The sequence below is a fragment of the Lagenorhynchus albirostris genome, chromosome 9, assembly GCF_949774975.1.
Source record: "Lagenorhynchus albirostris chromosome 9, mLagAlb1.1, whole genome shotgun sequence".
NCBI classification, from domain to species: Eukaryota; Metazoa; Chordata; class Mammalia; order Artiodactyla; family Delphinidae; genus Lagenorhynchus; species Lagenorhynchus albirostris.
In genome coordinates this window covers 5,898,299-5,916,924 of record NC_083103.1, presented here as the reverse complement: position 1 = coordinate 5,916,924, position 18,626 = coordinate 5,898,299, and the positions used below count along the sequence as shown (strand labels likewise).

Here is an 18,626-nt window from a genome sequence, read left to right as displayed (position 1 = left end):
ATGACCATATGTCTATAAGGAAAAAAAATGAACCTTGACATCTACTGCAGATCACACACAAAAATTAGAAATGGAAGATAGACCTGAAAATAAACGCTAAGAAGATTCTTGAAGAAAACAAAGGAGAATATCCTTTAACCTAAAAATAGGTAAAATCTTAGGGCATAGAAATAAGTAACCATGAAAGAAAAAAACTGATAAACTTCATCAAAATAAAAAACTTTTGCTCATCAAAAGATATTAAGAAAGTGATTATGTTAACCATAGTTGTGAGAAAATATTTGCAAAACATGTCTGGCAACAGGGTTTTATCCATAATATCCATAATATTAAAAAAAGCTTCTCAAACTTAATAATAAAAAAAAGACATCCTGGGCTTCCCTGGTGGCGCAGTGGTTGAGAGTCCGCCTACCGATGCAGGGGACACGGGTTCGTGCCCCGGTCTGGGAAGATCCCACATGCCGCAGAGCGGCTGGGCCCGTGAGCCACGGCCGCTGAGCCTGCGCGTCCGGAGCCTGTGCTTCGCAACGGGAGAGGCCACAACAGTGAGAGGCCTGCGTAGCGGGGGGAAAAAAAAAAAAAAAAAAGACATCCTGATTAAAAAAAAACAAAAACAGGCCAAACACTGCACACCTACTAGGATAGCAGTGATGACGAAGACAGTGATCATGATGATTATGGGAGGAGAGTGGGAAGTTGCGTGAAATAGGTGAAGGGGATTAAGAGATACAAACTTCCAGTTATAAGAAAAATAAGTCACGGGAATGTAATGCACAGCATAGGAAATATAGTCAGTAATATTGTAATAACCTTGTATGGTGACAGAATGTTACTAGACTTATTGTGGTGATCAATTTGTAATGTATATAAATTCAAATCACTATGTTGTATGCCTGAAACTAATATAATATTGTATGTCAACTATACTTCAATAAAAAAAGAAAAATAATGAAAATAACAAATGTTGACAAGTATGTGGTGAAACTGGAACCTTTGAACATTGTTGATGGGAATGTAAAATAATTCAGCCACCATGGAAGAAAGTTTGGGAGTCCCTCAAAAAGCTAAATATAGAATTACCATACAATTCCACTCCTATGGATATGCCTAAAGGAGTTGAAAGCGGGGATTTAAAATAGATACTCGTACGCCAGTGTTCATTGCAGCATCATTCACAATAACCCAACGGTGGAAGCAACCCAGTGTCCATCAATTTATGAATGAATAAACAAATTGTGATATATATATATATGAATATTCAGCTATGAAAAGGAATGAAGTTCTGATATGTGTTACAACATGGATTAACCTTGAAAACATTATGCTAAGTGAAATACACCAGACACAAAGGACAAATAATATATGATTCTACTAATATGAAATATCTAGAATAGGCAAATTCATAGAAACAGAAAGTGGGTTAGAGGTTACCAGAGATGGGAAGCGGGGAGGATGGGAACTTACAGCTTGATCGTCGCAGAGTTTCTGTTTGGGATGATGAAAAAGCTTTAGAAATAGATAGTGGTGATGGTTGTATAGCATTGTGAGTGTAATTAGTGACACTGAATTGTATACTTTAAGATAGTTAAAATGGCAAATTTTGTTATATGTATATTTTACCACAACTTAAAAACTAATAATGTAATATATTCCCAAACCACTGAATTGTACACTTTAAATGGATGAATTGAATGATATGTGAATTGTATCTCAATAAAGCTATTTTTTTCTTTCTTTTTAAAAAATATTTATTTATTTATGTATTTGGCTCACCGGGTCTTAGTTGCGGCATGTGGGATCTTCCTTGCCACGTGCGGGATCTTTTAGTTGTGGCATGCGGGCTCTAGTTCCCGGCCAGGGATCGAACCCGGGACCCCTGCAATGGGAGTGTGGAGTCCCAACTGCTGGACCACTAGAGAAGTTCCAAATCTATTTTTTTCTTAGTGGGCCAGAGATTTGAATAGATACTTCACAAAAGAAAGTATCTGAATGGCCACTAAGCACATGAAGAAGTGCTTACCATCATCAGTCACCAGAGATTGTAAGTTAAATTCACAGTCCACCAGAATAGCTAAAATTAAAAAACGCCAGATGTTAGCAAGGATGTAGAACAATCAGATCTCTGATATAATGCTGGTGGGAGTGTAAAATAGTACAACCACTTTGGAAAACTGTTTGACAGTTTCTTATGAAGTGAAACATATACCTATGCCATGACCCATCAATTTCATTTCTAGGTATTTACCCAAGAGAAATGAAACTGTTTGTCCAAAACAAGATTTACACCAGCTGTTCATAGCAGCTTTATTAAAAATAGCCAAAAACTGGAAAAATCCAAATGTCCAACAAGAGAATGGATAAATAAGTTGGGTGTATACATGTAATGGAATGCTAGTCAGGAATAAAAAGGAATGAACTACAGGCATACCTTGTATATTTTGCAAGTTCAATTTCAGACCACTCTGATAAAAAAAAACCTCAATAAAGCGAGTCACGAATTTTTTGCTTTCCCAGTGCATATAAAAGTTATGTTTACACTATACATAGTCTATTAAGTATGCAACAGCATTATGTCTAAAAATATACATACCTTAATTTAAAAATATTTTATTACTAAAAAATGCTAACCATCATCTGAACCTTCAGCTAGTCATAATCTTTTTGCAGTAGTACTATAACATCAAAGATCACTGATCACAGAGCACCATAACATAATAATAATGAAAAAGTTTGAAATACTGCAGAAATTATCAAAATGTGACACAGACACTAAGTAAGCAAATGCTGTTGGAAAAATGGCACCAATAGACTAGCTCCATGCAGGGTTGCCACAAACCTTCAATTTGTAAAAAAAAATACAGTATCTGTGAAGTGCAATAAAGTGAAACAATAAAATGAGGTATGCCTGTGCATTAATCTCACAGACATTATGCTGAGAAAGAAAATGGACACAAAAGAATCACTGTATATGGATTTCATTTATATAAAGTTCAAGAACAGTGAAACTAAACTAATGAAAAAACTTTTAAATGATTGCCTCTGAGAAGTGTTCACTGAGAAAAAAGCAATTAGGAATTTTCTGGGATGATGGAAATGTTCTGTATCTTGATGCAGCATGAGTTACCTGGTTATATGCATTTGTCAAAACTCTGCAAGTTGTACACTTAAGATTTGTGCATTATATTGTATGTAAAGTTTACCTAAATAAAAGAACTATAAACAAACGTTGAAATCTAGTTAGTAGGTTTGCTTTCCAGAGATAAGGTTTAACAATTCTGAAACTACTTCCTGTGTATTCTAGCTTGATAAATTGAGTAAATATATTAAGATTAATAGGAACGTGATTTTTCACTGTTGGATAAAGAAGTTACAAGTATGGAAAGGGGGCAGACTAAAATGCACCCTGTGGAATTAGAACTCATGGTTCCAACTGTATAGTATATATTACATATGATAGATAAATATAGAAACATAGAGATACGTGTATGTATTCTAGCTTTGTCTGTTGAGAGAGCCTAGAAATAATAATATCCCAATAGCAATTGCTTAGCTCTCAAATCTTGGTTTCCAACCACACTTCTCCACTAAAAAGAACTAGAACTCCTTGGGGAAAACACTGATTCCAGGATTGGGGTAGGGAGAATACAAGATGACCCTAGAATATCCGTGAGTTTAATTAAAAAAATATTTTATTCATTTATTTTTGGCTGCATTGGGGCTTTGTTGCTGAGTGCGGGCTTTCTCTAGTTGTGGTGAGTGGGGGCTACTCTTCGTTGTGGTGCGTGAGCTTCTCATTGCTGTGGCTTCTCTTGTTGCAGAGCATGGGCTCTAGGCACATGGGCTTCAGTAGTGGTGGCTTGTGGGCTCTAGAGTGCAGGCTCAGCAGTTGTGGCACATGGGCCTAGTTGCTCTGCGGCATGTGGGATCTTCCCGGACCAGGGCTCGAACCCGTGTCCCTTGTATTGGCAGGCGGATTCTTAACCACTGTGCCACCAGGGAAGCCCCCGTATCCTTGAAATAAAGGAATTCCTTGAAGGTGATGTGGACAGACAAGCTGTGGCCAGCTTGAAGGGACTTCCATTGACCAAATATGGGACAATAATATAGGGTAAATAATGATAGTAAGAGATTATAACTCAGTGAATAAAATAAGAACACATGACTCCATACAGATGTAAATAAATAAGGAGAAAGGAAAGCTGTTCATTACAGGTAGAATGCCAACTAATAAGTGTCGAAAAGATAAAGGACTTAGGAAATCATCAATGGATGCTAACACTAATGAGTGCGATTTTAATGAGGAACAGATACATAATTTGTGGAGATTACTTTGAAAATATTTATCAATCACAAGGGGAAAATACTAACTTTTGCAGTAAAGGAATCTATGGGACACGTTAACCAAAAGATCAAAGTTAACATCACCAATGTTGGAACAAACTGTTATCACGTGCTTCCTGATATGTGCTGAGAAGGACACAACATCACTTTTGTGGTATTTCTGCAAAAATTGCATAACCTGAATATTTTAAGGAACAAGCAGCTGATCCAATTTGAGGGATATTCTATAAAATAAATTGGTCTGAACTCTTCAAAAATGTCAAGATCAGGAAAGGCAGAGAAATAAAGGAGAGTAAGACTGAAAACTAAATCTAATGTGCAATACTGGATTGAATTCTGGGCCAGGAAAAGATAGCTATAGAGGACATTATTAGGATAATTGCTGGTATTTGAATATGGACTATGGATTAGATAATAATACTATATACATTCATACTAAATTTCCTATTTTGATAATTATACTGAGATTATATAAGAGACTTTCTTCTTAGAACATAAGCACTGAATTATTTTAGGGATAAAGGGGCACAGTGTCTCCAGTTTATTCTCAATTGGTTCAAGAAAAAATATGCATACATACACACACAGAGAAAGAAAGAGAATAAAGCAAATGTGTCAAAATATACAATTTCTAAATCTGGGTAAAGGGTATATGAGAGTTCCTGGTACTATTCTTGCAACTTTTCTGTAAGTTTGAAATTATGTAGTAACAAGTTACAAAAATTTATACTATTCCATTGAAAGGTTATAATAATTTATTAAGCTTTCCCCTCTTTCAGGATGTTTGGTGATTTTAATTTTATGGTATTATAAATAATACTTTGATGAAATTATTAAATTGTTCTCCATAAAATTATTGCAATTTACATTTTTACTATCAATGTATACAAACACCTGTCTGATTCCCTTCTTACCAGTATTGTGCACTACTACTCAAAGAAGCCTTGGTTAATTTGATAGGCAGAATATTGCCTTTCATTTTTTAGATATTTAAAACACTTAAAAAAAAAAATCTCAAAAGTGAGAGTTCCCTGGCAGTCCAGTGGTTAGGACTCAGAGCTTTCACTGCTATGGCCTGAGTTCGATCCCTGGTCGGGGAACTAAGATCCCACAAGTCGCATGGTGCAGCCAAAAAAAAAAATTTCAAAAGCAATTCCCATTATTATATATAAAAAGAAAACTAAAGGTGAAAAATAATTATAATATTATACATATTTATAATATAATCTCAGAGACAATCATACTTTGAAAACCTTGGCATACCTTCTTTCAAATTACCATAGTGTGTGTGTGTGTGTGTGTGTGTGTGTGTGTGTGTGTGTGTGTGTGTGTGTGTGTGTTTCTATTTCTACTTAGGAAAAAACTAGAGTTATTGTATCTCATTTTAACTTGCATTTAATACAGTGAAATGACTGTCTTATGTTTATTGATTTGTTTATTTCTTTGTTGAATGTTTGTTCACATTCTTTGCTCATTTTCCCCTTTAGGATCTTAGTGCTTTTCTATTTTATACAAAGTTCTATACTTTGTATAGTAAGTATAGTAAACCTCTTTGTCATTGTTGGCAATTATTCTCTTAGTTTTTTGTTTGTGCAGTATTTTAATTTTGAGTGAGTTTAAAAAAATTTTTTTTTAGAATTTTATTTATTTTTTTATACAGCAGGTTCTTATTAGTTATCCATTTTATACATATTAGTGTATATATGTCAGTGCCAATCTCCCAATTCATCACACCACCACTCCCCCACCACCACCACTTTCCCCCCTTGGTGTCCATACGTTTGTTCTCTACATCTGTGTCTCTATTTCTGCCCTGCAAACTGGTTCATCTGTACCATTTTTCTAGGTTCCACATATATGTTTAATATATGATATTTGTTTTTCTCTTTCTGACTTACTTCACTCTGTATGACAGTCTCTAGATCCATCCACGTCTCAACAAATGACCCAATTTCGTTCCTTTTTATGGCTGAGTAATACTCCATTGTATATATGTACCACATCTTCTTTATACATTTGTTTGTCGATGGGCATTTAGGTTGCTTCCGTGACCTGGCTATTGTAAATAGTGCTGCAATGAACATTGGGGTGCATGTGTCTTTTTGAATTATGGTTTTCTCTGGGTATATACCCAGTAGTGGGATTGCTGGGTCATATGGTAAATCTATTTTTAGTTTTTTAAGGAACCTCCATACTGTTCTCCATAGTGGCTGTATCAACTTACATTCCCATCAACAGTGCAAGAGGGTTCCCTTTTCTCCACACCCTCTCCAGCATTTGTTGTTCGTAGATTTTCTGATGATGCCCATTCTAACTGGTGTGAGGTGATACCTCATTGTAGTTTTGATTTGCATTTCTCTAATGATTAGTGATGTTGAGCAGCTTTTCATGTGCTTCTTGGCCATCTGTATGTCTTCTTTGGAGAAATGTCTAGTTAGGTCTTCTGCCCGTTTTTTGATTGGGTTGTTTGCTTTTTTGATATTGAGCTGCATGAGTTGCTTGTATGTTTTGGAGATTAATCCTTTGTCAGTTGCTTCATTTGCAAATATTTTCTCCCATTCTGAGGGTTGTCTTTTTGTCTTGTTTATGGTTTCCTTTGCTGTGCAAAAGCTTTGAAGTTTCATTAGGTCCCATTTGTTTATTTTTGTTTTTATTTCCATTACTCTAGGAGGTGGATCAAAAAATATCTTGCTGTGATTCATGTCACAGAGTGTTCTGCCTATGTTTTCCTCTGAGAGTTTGATGGTGTCTGGCCTTACATTTAGGTCTTTAATACATTTTGAGTTTATTTTTGTGTATGGTGTTAGGGAGTGTTCTAATTTCATTCTTTTACATGTAGCTATCCAGTTTTCCCAGCACCACTTATTGAAGAGGCTGTCTTTTCTCCACTGTATATTCTTGCCTCCTTTATCAAAGATAAGGTGACCATAGGTGCGTGGGTTTATCTCTGGGCTTTCTATCCTGTTCCATTAATCTATGTTTCTGTTTTTGTGGCAGTACCATATTGTCTTGATTACTGTAGCTTTGTAGTATAGTCTGAAGTCAGGGAGTCTGATTCCTCCAGCTCCATTTTTTTCCCTCGAGGGAAAAAATGCTTTGACTATTCAGGGTCTTTTGTGTCTCCATACAAATTTTAAGATGATTTGTTCCAGTTCCGTAAAAAATGCCATTGGTAATTTGATAGGGATTGCATTGAATCTATAGATTGCTTTGGGTAGTATAGTCATTTTCACAATATTGATTCTTCCAATCCAAGAACATGGTATATCTCTCCATCTGTTGGTATCATCTTTAATTTCTTTCATCAGTGTCTTATAGTTTTCTGCATACAGGTCTTTTGTCTCCCTAGGTAGGTTTATTCCTAGGTATTTTATTCTTTTTGTTGCATTGGTAAATGGGAGTGTTTCCTTAATTTCTCTTTCAGATTTTTCATCATTGGTGTATAGGAATGCAAGAGATTTCTGTGCATTAATTTTGTATCCTGCAACTTTACCAAATTCATTGATTAGCTCTAGGAATTTTCTGGTAGCTTCTTTAGGATTCTCTATGTATAGTTTCACGTCATCTGCAAACAGTGACAGTTTTACGTCTTCTTTTCCAATCTGAATTCCTTTTATTTCTTTTTCTTCCCTGATTGCCATGGCTAGGACTTCCAAAACTATGTTGAAAAGTAGTGGTGAGTGTGGACATCCTTGTCTTGTTCCTGCTCTTAGAGGAAATGCTTTCAGTTTTTCACCATTGAGAATGATGTTTGCTGTGGGTTTGTCGTATATGGCCTTTATTATGTTGAGGTAGGTTCCCTTTATGCCCACTTTCTGGAGAGTTTTTGCATAAATGGGTGTTGAATTTTGTCAAAATCTTCTTCTGCATCTATTGAGATGATCATATGGTTTTTTTCTTCAATTTGTTAATATGGTGTATCACATAGATTGATTTGCATATATTGAAGAATCCTTGCATCCCTGGGATAAATCCCACTTGATCATCGTGTATGATCCTTTTAATGTGTTGTTGGATTCTGTTTGCTAGTATTTTGTTGAGGATTTTTGCATCTCTATTCATCAGTGATATTGGTCTGTAATTTTCTTTTTTTGTAGTATCTTTGTCTGGTTTTGGTATCAGGGTGATGGTGGCCTCATAGAATGAGTTTGGGAGTGTTCCTTCCTCCACAGTTTTTTGGAAGAGTTTGAGAAGGATGGGTGTTAGCTCTTCTCTAAATGGTTGATAGAATTCACCTGTGAAGCCATCTGGTCCTGGACTCTTGTTTGTTGAAAGATTTTTTTTTTTTTTTGCGGTACGCGGGCCTCTCACTGCTGTGGCCTCTCCCATTGCGGAGCACAAGCTCCAGACGTGCAGGCTCAGCGGCCATGGCTCACAGGCCCAGCCACTCCGCGACATGTGGGATCTTCCCAGACTGGGGCACGAACCCGTGTCCCCTGCATCGGCAGGCAGACTCTCAACCACTGTGCCACCAGGGAAGCCTCTGTTGGAAGATTTTTAATCACAGTTTCAATTTCATTACTTGTGATTGGTCTGTTCATATTTTCTATTTCTTCCTGGTTCAGTCTTGGAAGGTTATACCTTTCTAAGAATTTGTCCATTTCTTCCAGGTTGTCCATTTTATTGGCATAGAGTTGCTTGTAGTAGTCTCTTAGGATGCTTTGTATTTCTGCGGTGTCCATTGTAACTTCTCTTTTTTCATTTCTAATTTTATTGATTTGAGTCCTCTCCCTCTTCTTCTTGATGAGTGTGGCTAAAGGTTTATCAATTTTGTTTATCTTCTCAAAGAATCAGCTTTTAGTTTTATCGATCTTTGCTATTGTTTTCTTTGTTTCTATTTCATTTATTTCTGCTCTGATCTTTATGATTTCTTTCCTTCTACTAACTTTGGGTTTTGTTTGTTCTTCTTTCTCTAGTTCCTTTAGGTGTAAGGTTAGATTGTTTATTTGAGATTTTTCTTGTTTCTTGAGGTAGGCTTGTATTGCTATGAACTTCCCTCTTAGAACTGCTTTTGCTACATCCCACAGGTTTTGGATCATCGTGTTTTTGTTGTAATTTGTCTCTAGGTAGTTTCTGATTTCCTCTTTGATTTCTTCAGTGATCTCTTGGTTATTTAGTAACGTATTGTTTAGCCTCCATGTGTTTGTGTTTTTTACGTTGTTTTCTGTGTAATTGATTTCTAATCTCATAGTATTGTGGTCAGAAAAGATGCTTGATATGATTTCAATTTTCTTAAATTTAGTGAGGCTTGATTTGTGACCCAAGATGTCATCTATCCTGGAGAATGTTCCGTATGCACTTGAGAAGCAAGTGTAATCTGCTGTTTTGGGATGGAATGTCCTATAAATAGCAATTAAATCTATCTGGTCTGTTGTGTCATTTACAGTTTGTGTTTCCTTATGGATTTTCTGTTTGGATGATCTGTCCATTGGTATAAGTGAGGTTTTAATGTCCCCCTCTATTATTGTGTTACTGTTGATTTCCTCTTTTATAGCTGTTAGCAGTTGCCTTATGTATTGAGGTGCTCCTATGTTGGGTGCATATATATTTATAATTGTTATATCTTCTTCTTGGATTGATCCCTTGATTATTATGTAGTGTGCTTCCTTGTCTCTTGTAACATTCTTTATTTTAAAGTCTATTTTATCTGATATGAATATTGCTACTCCAGCTTTCTTTTGATTTCCATTTGCATGGAATATCTTTTTCCATCCCCTCACTTTCAGTCTGTATGTGTCCTTAGGTCTGAAGTGGGTCTCTTGTAGATAGCATATATATGGGTCTTGTTTTTGTATCCATTCAGCAAGCCTGTGTCTTTTGGTTGGAGCATTTAATCCATTCACGTTTAAGGTAATTATCGATATGTATGTTTCTTAATTGTTATGTGTTTGTTTTTGTAGGTCCTTTCCTTATCTTGTGTTTCCCACTTAGAGAAGTTCCTTTAGCATTTGTTGTAGAGCTGGTTTGGTGGTGCTGAGTTCTCTTAGCTTCTGCTTCTCTGTAGAGCTTTTGATTTCTCCATTGAATTTGAATGAGATCCTTGCTGGGTAGAGTAATCTTGGTTGTAGGTTCTTCCCTTTCATCACTTTAAGTATATCATGCCTCTCCCTTCTGGCTTGTAGAGTTTCTGCTGAGAAATCAGCTGTTAACCTTATGGGAGTTCCTTTGTATGTTACTTGTCATTTTTCCCTTGTTGCTTTCAATAATTTTTCTTTGTCTTTAATTTTTGTCAGTTTGATTACTATGTGTCTCAGTGTGTTTCTCCTTAGGTTTATCCTGCCTGGGACCCTCTGTGCTTCCTGGACTTGGGTGGCTATTTCCTTTCCCATGTTAGGGAAGTTTTCAACTATAATGTCTTCAAATATTTTCTCTGGTTCTTTCTCTCTTCTCCTTCTGGGACCCCTATAATGAGAATGTTTTTGCATTTAATGTTGTCCCAGAGGTCTCTTAGGCTGTCTTCATTTCTTTTCATTCTTTTTTCTTTACTCTGTTCCACAGCAGTGAATTCCACCATTCTGTCTTCCAGGTCACTTATCTGTTCTTCTGCCTCAGTTATTCTGCTATTGATTCCTTCTAGTGTATTTTTCATTACAGTTATTGTATTGTTCATCTCTGTTTGTTCTTTAATTCTTCTAGGTGTTTGTTCTTTAATTCTTCTAGGTCTTTGTTAAACATTTATTGCATCTTCTTGATGTTTGCCTCCATTCTTTTTCCAAGGTTCTGGATCATCTTCACTATTATTATTCTGAATTCTTTTTCTGGAAGGTTTCCTATCTCCACTTCATTTAGTTGTTTTTCTGGGGTTTTATCTTGTTCCTTCATCTGGTACATAGCCCTCTGCCTTTTCATCTTGTCTATCTTTCTGTGAATGTGGTTTTTGTTCCACAGGCTTCAGGATTGTAGTTTTTCTTGCTTCTGCTGTCTGCCCTCTGGTGGATGAGGTTATCTAAGAGGCTTGTGCAAGTTTCCTGATGGGAGGGATTGGTGGTGGGTAGAGCTGGGTGTTGCTCTGGTGGGCAGAGCTTAGTAAAACGTTAATCCGCTTGTCTGCTGATGGGTGGGGCTGGGTTCCCTCCCTCTTGGTTGTTTGGCCTGAGGTGACCCAACACTGGAGCCTACCCGGGCTCTTTGTTGGGGCTAATGGCAGACTCTGGGAGGGCTCACACCAAGGAGTACTTCCCAGAACTGCTTCCAGTGTCCTTTTCCTCACAGTGAGCCACAGCCACCCCCCGCCTCTGCAGGAGATCCTCCAACACCAGCAGGTAGGTCTGGTTCAGTCTCCTATGGGGTCACTGCTCCTTCCCCTGGGTCCTGATGTGCACACTACTTTGTGTGTGCCCTCCAAGAGTGGAGTCTCTGTTTCCCCCAGTCCTGTTGAAGTCCTGTAATCAAATCCCGCTAGCCTTCAAAGTCTGATTCTCTAGGAATTCCTCCTCCCGTTGCTGGACCCCCAGGTTGGGAAGCCTGACATGGGCTCAGAACCTTCACTCCAGTTTGTGAGTCACCCACCCAGCAGTTACAGGATTTGATTGTATTGTGATTGTGCCCCTCCTACTGTCTCATTGCAGCTTCTCCTTTGTCTTTGGATGTGGGTATCTTTTTTGTTGAGTTTCAGTGTCTTCCTGTCGATGATTGTTCAGCAGTTAGTTGTGATTCCTGTGCTCTCGCAAGAGGGAGTGAGCGCATGTCCTTCTACTCCACCATCTTGAACCAATATAAAATTTTTTACTTCTTTTAGCTTATGTATATCATTGGAAATAGATTAAACTACTTATGATCAGACTTGTTACAAAGAATCCCCCCTTAGCATACTTGATAATTGGCAATCTTCATAAATGCAGATTCTACATAGGTTAAGTCTGAAAGTTTTTAAAGTTGAAGTATAATTGACATGTAACATTATATTAGTTTCAGGTATACAACATAATGATTCAATATTTGTGTATATTGCAAAATGATCACCACAATTAGTCTAGTTAACATCTGTCATCATATATACTTACAATTTTTTTTCTTGTTGAGAACTCTTGAGATCTACTCTTTTAGCAACTTTCAAATATGTGATACAAAAAAGGTAGTTGCCGTGCTGTACATTATACTCCCGTGACTTATTTATTTTAGAACTAAATCCTTTGACATAATCTCATTGGCCTTTGATAACTTCCTTACTTTCTGGCCCAACAAGATACCCATCTCATCTTGTACAGTTCTACTTTAGGCCCAGAATCAGCCATTTCTCCTTTTTAGTGAGCACTGGTATTTAGAGAACACATTCTGAGTACCAGGAGTGTTTGTTGCTTCTTAGTTTTTAATGACCATTTTAACAGGTGTGAGGTGGTATCTCATTGTGGTTTTGATTTGCATCTCCCTGATGATTAGTGATGTTGAGCATTTTTTCATGTACCTGTCCATCATCTGTATGCCTTTTTATGGAAAATGCCTATTCAGATCCTCTGCCTATTTTTTAATTGACTTGTTTGTTTGCTATTGAGTTGTATGATTTCTTTATATTTTTTGGTTATTAGCTCCTTACCAGATATATGATTTGCAGATTTTTTCTTCCTTTTCATTTTGTTGATGGTTTCATTTGCTGTGAAGAAGCTTTTTAGTTTGATGTAGGTTCCACTTATTTATTTTTACTTTTGTTGCCTTTGCTTTCAGTGTCAAGTTAAAAATATCATCGCCAAACCCCATGTCAAGGAGGTTACCACTTATGTTTTCTTCTAGGAGTTTTATGGTTTCAGGTCTTATAGTCAAGTTTTTAATCTATTTTGAGTTAATTTTTGTGTATGGTGTAGGATAGTGGTCTAGTTTCATCCTTTTGCAGAGTATTTACATTTTTAATTTGAAAATAATTTTTGATTTATAGAAGAGTTGTAAAAACAGTACACAGAGTTCTTATATACTGTCCACCCAGATTCCTCTGCAGTTAATATTTTAACATCTGTAACACCTGTAACAGGCTTGGTTTTTATTGATTGCTTTTTTGTATGAGTTATATTTTCCTTTTTCTTTGCATGTCTATTAAATATTTATTTTCTACTGGATAATGTGATCTATATTCTGTTCTACCTCTGAAGAGTGTTGATTTTTGTTCTAGCAGGCAGTTCTAGCAAGCTAATCACCCTAACCTTGTGTAGGCTTTTAAAATACAGTTTAAAGGGTAGATCTATAGAAAGCCGAGTCATTTTCAAACGCCTCTAACTTGATACCACATAACCTCCAACTGTATCTTCTCTGTGAATCTTGTTGAGACTTGGTTTTAGGCTTTTTTAGGGTGGATCAGACCTTCTTCTTGAATGTGTTTTTTACTACTAAAATATTACCTTTTTGCCATCTCAGCTGGACACCATCAGTTTTATCAAGTTCTCTCCATTCTGGCTGGGCCTGAAGGCCAACATTTCCCACCATTGCTTCACCACTAATTTCTTGTTCCATTTTCAACTCCATTGCAACTGCTCTCTGGGAAATCTTATATAGTCTCACCGCTGTATGCATAGCCCAGCCCTTGGCCAAAGGCTCATGGGGAGCTTCCATACAGACTTTTGGTACCCACTTCTGCACAGTTCCCTCCTCTCCAGTGTCCTGCCTTGCAGATTCCAGGTACTTTCACAACCCTGAGCTCTATTCGCTGTCTTCTCAGCTTAATGGAACCACTGTGCTCTGCTTGGGCTCCAGCTCTGTCCTCAATGGGCAGGAAAATTTCCCCAGGCAGACATCCAGGGCAATCATAGGGGTCATGTCATGAGTTTCCCTTCTCTCAAGGATCACAGCTTGTGCTATTTATTGCTCAATGCCTGAAAACAATTGCCTAGTATGTTTTATCCAGTTTTATAGTAGTTTTTGGTGGGAGGACTTATTTGGTACCAGTTATTTCATCACTGCAAAAAGGAGAAGTCCCAATATATGGTTTTGATGTATGTTCACATTGCCACAAGATTGAAATTTTTCTATCTACTTTTTCTTTAACAGTTGAAGAGCTATGTCAATAAGTAGTTTGATATTGATATTATATCATTCTTTCCCCCTTATCTCCACCCCATCTCAGCAAAAAGGTGCAAATGTAAACTCATTTTCAAAGATCATGCTGGTTTATTTAGTAGTTCTTTCAGCAAGGGCTTAAGGAATATAAACATATTAAGTTTCTCATTCTTTAATGGTAGTTTGGTTCTCTTAAAAGTCCAGAGTCAAAGTGAATTTTCTTCAGATCTTTGAAGATAGTACTCAGTTATCCTCTGGCATCTAGCATTGTTGATGAGAAGTCTAACTTATGTTTCTTTTGGCTAATTTGATTCTCTTTTGTAGCTTTTAGGGTTTTCTCTTTATCCTTGTTATTCTGGGTTTCATTGTGATGTGTTTAGCTGTGTGGCTCAGTCATTCTTTATTCTGAATTTTTTTAATTTTAATTTTTTTAGTGTTTTTGTCTTTTAGAAATCTGTTCTTAATGTCTTTTATCTTTTCCTTCTTTTAATTGATATATAATTCACATGTCATAAAATATACCGTTTTAAAGCATATAATTCAGTGGTTTTAAGTATATTCACAAAGTTGTACAACTATCATCACTATTTATAACATTACATTTTCATCACCCGCAAAAGAAACCCTGTACCCATTAGCTTACTCACTCCCCTTACCCCTACCCCCTGTCCTTTGGCAAACACTAATCTACTTTCTGTCTTTATGGATTTGCCTGTTCTAGACATTTCATATAAACAAAATAATACACTACATGGCCTTTTGTGTCTGACTTCTTTCACTAAGCATAATGTTTCCAAGATTCATTTATGTTAGTATGTAGCATGTAACAGTACTTCATTTCTTTCTCTGGCTGAATAATATTCCATATTTTGTTAATCTGTTCATCATTTGTTGTACATTTGGGTTGTTTCCACTTTTTCCTACTATGAATCATGCTTCTATGGACATTCAAGTACTACTTTTTCTTTTAAATATGCTCTTTTACAGTGTCTAATCTACCATCCATAGGGTTTTCATTTCAAACAGTGTATCTTCAATTTCTAAGATTTCTAATAGGGTTTTTGGCTGTTACTTTCTGTTTAATTGATGGCAGTGTATTCTTGTTTCATGACTTCTTTTTATATTTGAGGGTATAAAATACAAAGCACTTATTTTTAAAGTTCTTTTCAGATTGTTTTATTAACTCTATTTCCTCAGGTATACATTTTGTTGGTTGATATGTGTCCTATTTTTCATGGTATTGGTCTTCACTGGTTGGTAATTTTTAGTTAAGAGCTAATTGTCCATGACCCTTTTGTCCTGAACACATCCTGCATTGACAGCCTTCCAGTAGGAGGTTCTCTGGGTTGCTGAGCCCTAATCTGCAGGGCACGTATCTTGGATTAAACTTTGCTTGAGTGGAAAGATAAAAGGCTCTTGTATCTTAATAGAATATATAGTTCTGAGTCTCATCCGTACTTATATTACATGGCTCTAAGGCCCTCAGCCTGCATCACTGATGCTGCTACTAGCATCACTTGGCTTTTAACCAACCCTCAGGTAGGCAGGTGGCATCCCTTTGGCTTTTGTTCATGTTTTGGTCCCTTGCTTATACCTCCTATGTGTGGCCTCTGTGGCTCTTGCTCTTAAACCTGTTGGTGTTGCAATATTAGCTCCATTTTTTTTTTCCATTCCATGCCTCAAACATGGGGCATCTTTGGTCCTTACTTACCATTGTGGATTCTCTCTCTCTTTTTCCTTTCGAAGATTAGGGAAGAATACCTCTCTATTTCTGGTCTATAAAGATTTCTCTTTTCTTTTTTTCTCACTATGACTATGTTTTGTTTTGTTTTAATATTTATTTATTTATTTATTTGGCTGTGTCATGCGGCATGTGGGATACTAGTTCCCCGACCAGGGATCAAACCCGCACCTCCTCCATTGGAAGCGTGGAGTCTTAACCACTGGACCACCAGGGAAGTCCCTATGACTATGTTTTATTAAAATTTAAAAATACTTGTTTTGTCATTTTATGTGTTTGAATGGGAAGATGAAATTTCAACATATGCTTGACTTATCTTGAAACAGAAGGCTTTATATTTAGTTCTACTGTTTTACCTTTTCACATTTAACTCTAGTCAATCCATCTGGATTTTTTTTTTTTTTTTTTTGGTGTATGGAGTGAGTTAATTGAAATTAATTTCCCCCAAATAACTACTCATTTAAAAAAATCATTATTAAGATTTCTAGAGAATTCCAAGTTATTGACAAACCTTTTTCTCATGTATCTACATGTTTTCCCTATTTTTCACTGTATTACCACTTTATAGGATTGAGGAACAATTTTTTCTTATTTCACAGAAAGGTAATTGAATCACAGAAAAAAGGGGGTCACCCTAGGTCAGAAAGTCAGTCAGTGGTAAATCTGAAGATTGATGTAAGTCATCCTGGTTTAGTGCCAACTTCATTAAACTTCAGTGTAGCATAACCTTGCTGCCATATTATCTCAAGCTTTGTTACTGAATTATATTTGAAAAACAAACTAATGGCAAGAAAAATATTACCCATTAAGATTGATAGCTAGAACTTGATCTTCTTTGAGATGGTTAAAGCTTATTAGATATATGGTATGAATGTTTTAGAAGAAAGTTGTGCTATTATTTTAGGATATATGTTATTGTTATTAAAATTTTTAAGTTGAATTCTTTTATAATATCAACATTGTCAACCTCATTTATAAGGTAGAACGTTCAGGGCTTCCCTGGTGGCGCAGTGGTTGAGAGTCTGCCTGCCGATGGAGGGGACACGGGTTCGTGCCCTGGTCCGGGAAGATCCCACATGCCGCGGAGCAGCTAGGCCCGTGAGCCATGGCCGCTGAGCCTGTGCATCTGGAGCCTGTGCTCCGCAATGGGAGAGGCCACAGCAGTGAGAGGCCTGCGTACCGCAAAAAAAAAAAAAAAAAAAAAATATAAGGTAGAACGTTCAGAGACTGAGATATATATTTTTATTCATATTTAGTTCTCCATTCTAATACTACTATAGAGGGGAAATAAGGGATGGCATTTTATAAAATGGGAGATTTGGGGTTTTTTCCCTTTATAATATTAGTGCCAGGGTACAGAAAGAAAGAAGGATGGTGCATACTTTGAGGTTCTATCTGTTGATGATGATCCAGGACTCACTGATGCTTTGTGTAGAGTTCTGAATCAACATATGTAAATATACGAAGTGGTTAATTGACAATTAAATTAGCAAGAGTTTGCTTCTCTTGGGTAAAAAAAGGCATTAGGCATTAGGTAAATGCCTGAGAGGGTCATTCTTGAATTTTTCTGTTTTAAGTTCTAAATTAGCTCACTTACTGGATTTGTGTTATTAAATAATGAATTGATTTATTTAAAAATATAAGAATATCAGTTAGAGCTATCAACTCTGAAGATTGTGGCATTGGATATGTCCTTGTGGAAATTAAGTGAAAATACAAATTGATTTAGCAAATTTTCAATTTGTGTAAAATTGAAAACATGTGATTAAATGTCTTATCCCCATAAAGTAATTCTAAATGTTTAAGCAATTTGCTGATGCATAGCCATCTCCAGTCATATTTAAAATTTTGCAGATAATCTTTTCATCAGGGAAGAGACTTCTTGGCTTATCAGTTTAATAACTCCAGAAACTCTGGTGCTTATGCAAACTGCTTGTTCTATTCTGCCACCATCTCTTCTCACACAGAAATACAGTCTATACTGCCTGGACTCTCTGCAGAGCTGAGCTGGACTTCAGAGGAAACCAGCTATTCTCAGGACGTGTCAGGGGTAACACCCTTCCAGATGATTTTTGAGGCAAGTTTTGCTGTGGTTCTATAAATTAATGATGTTTTGATTCTTATTTTTCTACAAATGTAATAACAGGAAAGAAAAACCTAGGTCCGTTACAGTTCAAAGTTGAAATGAAATAAGGCATTGGTCCCCAAACTTCCGTGTGCCGATTTTAAATCACCTGGGAGCTTTCAAAATAGTGATGTTTGTGTCCCACTTCAAGAGGTTGTGATTTAATTGGTCTAGGGTGCTGGATTAGTCTGCTTAGGCTGCCATTAAAAAAAAATACCACAGGTTGGGTGGCGTAAACAACAGAAACTTATTTTCTCATACTTCTGGAAGCTAGAAGTCCAAGATCAAGATATCTTGTCACTGTTCACATGACCTTTCCTCTGTATGTATGTGGAGAGAGAGCCTTCTGGTGTCTTTTCCTCTTCTTACAAGGACACCAGTCCTATCAGATTAGGGTGCCCCCTTATGACCTCATTTAACCTCAATGACATTCTTAAG

At 36.6% G+C, this 18,626-nt stretch overlaps 1 protein-coding gene across 12 annotated transcripts in view; it reads left to right on the top strand.

Annotated features, from left to right (window-relative positions):
* Nucleotides 1–18,626, top strand: part of TOP6BL (TOP6B like initiator of meiotic double strand breaks) — a 91,881-nt gene that overhangs the window by 24,050 nt on the left and 49,205 nt on the right. For 11 of the 12 annotated variants that reach the window (XR_009542299.1, XM_060158462.1, XM_060158467.1 and 8 more), the window contains exon 4: nt 18,031–18,140. The exons of the other annotated variant lie outside the window; for it this stretch is intronic. Coding sequence is in view for 10 of the 11 variants with exons in the window: in XM_060158462.1 (XP_060014445.1) it covers nt 18,031–18,140 (110 nt within the window). In the remaining variant the exon portion in view is untranslated. The remainder of the gene's footprint in view (nt 1–18,030; nt 18,141–18,626) is intronic. 12 annotated transcript variants of the gene reach the window in all.